The sequence below is a fragment of the Embiotoca jacksoni genome, unplaced genomic scaffold (genome assembly GCF_022577435.1).
Source record: "Embiotoca jacksoni isolate LCO1_2020_lvr unplaced genomic scaffold, fEmbJac1.0.p SCAF_27, whole genome shotgun sequence".
In the NCBI taxonomy this organism is placed as follows: Eukaryota; Metazoa; Chordata; class Actinopteri; family Embiotocidae; genus Embiotoca; species Embiotoca jacksoni.
In genome coordinates this window covers 2,063,584-2,068,549 of record NW_027185378.1, presented here as the reverse complement: position 1 = coordinate 2,068,549, position 4,966 = coordinate 2,063,584, and the positions used below count along the sequence as shown (strand labels likewise).

The 4,966-nt window shown below is 42.2% G+C and overlaps 1 protein-coding gene across 1 annotated transcript; it reads left to right on the top strand.

The window, feature by feature from the left end:
* The first annotated feature begins 449 nt into the window (after positions 1–449).
* Positions 450–2,076, top strand: LOC138204928 (G-protein coupled receptor 151). Its single transcript, XM_069160472.1, has one exon. It carries the CDS (start codon positions 636–638, stop codon positions 1,779–1,781), a length of 1,146 nt encoding a protein of 381 aa, XP_069016573.1. The 5' UTR covers positions 450–635; the 3' UTR covers positions 1,782–2,076.
* The last annotated feature ends 2,890 nt before the right edge of the window (positions 2,077–4,966 follow it).

The following is a 4,966-nucleotide window of genomic DNA, read 5'->3' as shown; positions in this document are numbered from 1 at the left end:
GCCCCAAATCTTCTCCCATCTTTGAAAGGGTTTTCCTGTCAGTGTGCAAATTAAGCAAAATATGATGCATTAATCCAGCTAACGGACCCTGACTAAATATTAAAAGTGGATTTGATACATTAAGACATGATTGTGGCATTTTTCAGTTTTCTAAATATGTTGTCTCTTTCAAAAGACGTGACAGTATTGCAGGAATTCCATTCAATTTCTTTGTCGTCGAGTCCAATAAAAGTCACAGCCGGTTTTACAATGTTTTTACAGGCTGATGTCCACAAAAAGTCCACTAACTTGATATTCTGACATGTTTCTGACGCTCGGCAGTTCCCTGCGAGGCTGTGGATGTAAATCACATCACGCTGCGCTCACATTTGGGCTACAGCCTGGAGCCACGCTGCTGAAGTGACGTGAGTGGTTCCCGATGCTAAATGGCAGCACTTGAAATAGTCTACCTGACAGCCTGCCCATCCACTCACTCGCTGATGCGATCACTCGCAGCGTTTCAGCACTACGGCGCGCTGGACAGCTCCTCGGCCTCTTTCATGTCCAGGATTTGAACTGAAAGTTGTTGTTTTTTTTATATTTGTTGACTGCATTTTCGTTCCACTTTAAGGAGCTTTAAAGTCATAGAGGGAGAGATGGATATTAATAGACCAACAAATGTCTCCTTTTTTGATTTCGTTGGAGGAGTTCAACTTCTCCAGGGGGAGGACACCAGGACAGCCATTCCCGTCATCCTGATCGGGATCTGTGTGTCCGGAGCAGTTGGGAATTTGCTCGTTTTGCTGATTTTCATCCGTGACTTCAGAAACGGAAGGGGCTCCGAGGTGAAGGCGCTCCTCGCCTCTGTGGCCTCCACGGACTTGCTGATCTTGTTGCTGTGCGCCCCCGTGCGCGCCGTCACCTACTACAAGCAGACCTGGACCCTCGGAAGTTTTGTGTGCAGCACCACGGACTGGTTCCAGCACTCCTGTGTGATTGCAAAAACTTTAATCCTGGCAGCCACCACCAGAGCCAAACACACGTTGGTCCCCAACACCGCCATGGGGCCCCTCCACAACCCGACGTGGATCCACGGAGCCCTGGCGTTCATTTGGATAGTCTCCATGATGTTTCCCATCCCTCAGATGCTCTTCGCCTCTTTGGTGCCGCGTGGCCGCGACACTATCTGCGTCTCCGAGATGCCAATGTGCGCGTCTGACTTCATGAGGTTGTTCTACAAGATTTACCCAACAGCAATCTTCGTGGTGCCGGTGATCTTCACGCTCGCCTACTACACCAAAACGCTGCACACCGCGGTGAACCACGCGCCCAGCCCGCATCACCAGAGCAAGGTCATCCTGGTTCTACTGTGTCTGAGCGGCGCCCTGGGGCTAATGCTGCTGCCGGAGTGGGGGACGTTCACCTGGATCAGACTCGGGTTCAACCAGCCTCCTGTGGGTTTGATGATCTTCGCGCAAGTCCTCCTTTACGCATGCAGCTCCCTGTCACCGGTCATCCTGATGACCATGTACGACGACGTGCGCCAGGGACTGATCTCCATCTGGCTCATCGCAACCTGCAGAAGCACAAAGCAAGTCCCGCGGAAACCATGTCCCAAAACGGAGGGGAACGACGCGGAGGTCGCGGCGAACGCCGTCGCCAACGCCGTGTCTAACGCCGTGTCCCAGGAGCAGGAGAATACCTTCCCAGATGTGGAGCACTTCTGGACAGGGCGCAGGAATACGCACGTGGAAGAGGCGCAGGATCCGGTTCCGTGGGAGAGAGAGGAGAAGATGTTGTAGTGAAGTTTTTTGTTGTTGTTTTTTTTTAGCAGAAGAGTGTAGCTGGTTCTCGGCTGGTTTCTAGTTCGCTGACCCTCGTTGAAAGGCTCTAGTGGCCTGTTTGCTGTCGTGAGCTTGATTAGATGTTAAATGAACTCTATCATGTTTTTGATGTTACATTTGTCTTCTCTTTTCACAGTTAAGTAGGACTTTATTATAGCAGAGGAGATTTGTACAAATAAAAAGCCAATATGTAAATATTCAGGACACTCAAGTTGTGATTGTGTAAGTGATTCATGACATGTATATTAAATCATTCTCAAATATGGACTGATGCGCTTGTGTTTTTTTTCAAAATTATTATTAAATCACTCAGCCTACCTTAATCAGGGATAAAATACAAACCAACCATCAAATCTCTCCATTTAATTCAGAAGGTTCGGAAATGACATGCACATTTCTCCATATTAAATTCACAACTAATCCAGCTGCATAATTTAGGTCAAATCAATAATGATATTTGGGTAAAAGCAGCAAGCGGGGAGCTTTACTCAGTTTTAACCTGTTTATACATCGTAATTAATTTGTTGATTACATCATATAGCCTATTAATAATCCATCTAAAGTTGGAAATAATTGAGGAGTAAAAAGGACAATATTTCCATCTGAACTGTAGAAGTTTAGCAGCTGAAAATGGAAATTCTCCACTAAAGTATCTCAAAATTATTTTCTTTTTAGGTGGTACCCGAGTAAATACAGTTACTTTTTACCCCTTTGGTTCCAATAAGTACATAAATAGCGTTAATAAAAGGTTTTAAACAGAGTGTGTAGGCGTAAACGGAAATATAAGGATCTGTTTATAGTGTGTTACGACCCATTTATAAGAGGTTTATTCGCTGTTAATGCTTAAAGGCCACCTAGAGCAAACATATATCCTGCACTTATACAAATATCTTTATGTCTACGTGTAAATATATTCTTACTGTCATTATTATATTCAATAGACAATAAAAGATAAGGTCATGCATTTGATTGGTTTAAGATGTTAAGATACAGTGAAAGTCATGTACAAGTTTTTGAGTCATTAACAAAGCCTGTACTCCAGAAAACCAGTTGATTTAGTGAAATAATTTCATTTTATTGTGCCATAAAAATGTTTACTTTTAAAACAGTAAAAAAAAAAAAAAAAAAGAAGACAAATCAGGCCTTTTTAAAATACCTAAAGAAATGTATTTCTTGGCGCATTAACAGAATCTGATGTAGCTCCAGTCAGATAGTGACCAACCCACAGTCCAAGCCTTCCAGCGCTGCAGAAAATACAGCAGCTTTCAGTCGCCCGTGTGTTTACCAGTAAAGCAGCGGCCGCCTGCGGCTTCAACGCCCCGGCAGATTTGACATTTTAGTCTGCTGGTGTGAAAAAGAAAGGTTACAGGTCAAAGAGAAAAAAAAAAAAAAAAGAAAGAGAAAAAGCTCTTCAGCGTGATTATGCTCCTGCACATAATTTATTCATTGACAACAGACCGCGTCTCAAAATCACCTGCGGTCACTTTCAAACTATTATTTACTGTATTGGAGGGTTTTCCATCAGAGGAGGAAACGACACTGCAGAACAGACCGAACTTTCAGCCAATCATGAAGTCCCTTTAATAGACAAACATGTCAAATTAATTCTCAAGTTTCTTTTTTTTTTTTCACTTCTATATTAACTAAAGATAGAGACACAATCCTGCTTACAACGGTGTCCTTTCAGGGACACATTGTGCTCCATGTTGACAGCATGTTTTTACAAATTGCTCTTTTTTTATTTTTTATTTCTGGCAGCGTTTCTCAGTTGTGGAGGAAGTATTCAATCACTTTAATAATACAAGTGGAGGGGAAGTATTACGTTGCATAAAATGGAAATACTCAAGTAAAGTACAAGTACCTTAAATTTGAGTATAGTATGAGTAAATGTACTAATAGTAAAATACGTGATAAATAATCTGTGCTTTTGAAATGAAAGCATTTTCTCCTTTTTCCCTATTTTATCTTATCGTAAATACAACATTTCATTGGACAAAAACATCTCATTTGCACTTTTAACATTTTGTAGACTCAATTAGTATTTGTGTTAGCATAGTTACGTTTCACCACTGCGTGAATGTATAAGTAGCATCTTGCTGTTGCTGCAGTATTTGGGAAGTTTCAGCTGTTTAGATGAAATAATTCATCTCAAAAGTAACTTCAACTACAGTAGCCATCACGAACTGTACAGTGAGTACATGTAGTAAAGTCAAATCTGCAATATTCTCTTTTGAAATATAATAAAGCAAAACCACATCAAATCCATCAAATTTGTGAAGAGAATAAAATACAAATAGAACAATAAATCACGGATTTAGCTCACGAAGAGCACCGGACTCACATTTAGCTAATCAGCTGTTTAACTCATGCTTCCGTCTTTCACAGCTGAATGATGCCATCCATCACGCTTTATGTTTTCACAGGTTTGTTAAGAGGGATCAGCTTTCCACCAGAGCATCTTCTGCACCAACTGCACAACCATTCACTTCTGCAGTCGATCGAAATCCCCGCGGAGATCCCACCCGTGACCCTGCTGCTGTTAATGCACGTCTGAGCCTTTCAGGATCCACATCACGAGCATCATCACCTCTGAGCACTCAGCAGAGGATCAGGGCCGAGGCCATTTCCCCTCACCCCGCTTGCTCTCACTGAAAAATACAGCCGAGCATGAATTACATTACATGACATTACATTGAGCTGACGCTTTTATCCAAATCAACTTACAATATGTGAATTCAACCATGAGGGTACAAAACCCAGAACAACAAGAATCCAGAAAGTACAATTTTCTTCAAAAAAGCTAAACTGCAAAGTGCTATAAGTAAGTGCCATTTAAGTGCTAATTTTCTTTTTTTTTTTTTTTTTTTTTTTTCCAATTCAAGGTATAGTCGAATGAGGTGTGTTTTTAGTTTGCAGCGGAAGATGTAGACTTTCTGCTGTCCTGCTGTCATTGGGGAGCTGAATGAAAAGAAGCAGCTCCAACTATCTCGTGGCCGACAGCCCTGATGCTCGCGTCTAAGAAGCAATGATGATTTTGTAATGCTGCGCAATGCAGCGACAATACACTCTGCCAACACACAATGCTGGTTTTATCGAGATGCCTCCGGGGGATAAAGTCTATAAAATCCCATCTCTGCATCGGA

Coding starts and splice junctions, on each gene's coding strand:
- LOC138204928 (XM_069160472.1), top strand. CDS start 636: ATGGATATTAATAGACCAACAAATGTCTCCTTTTTTGATTTCGTTGGA.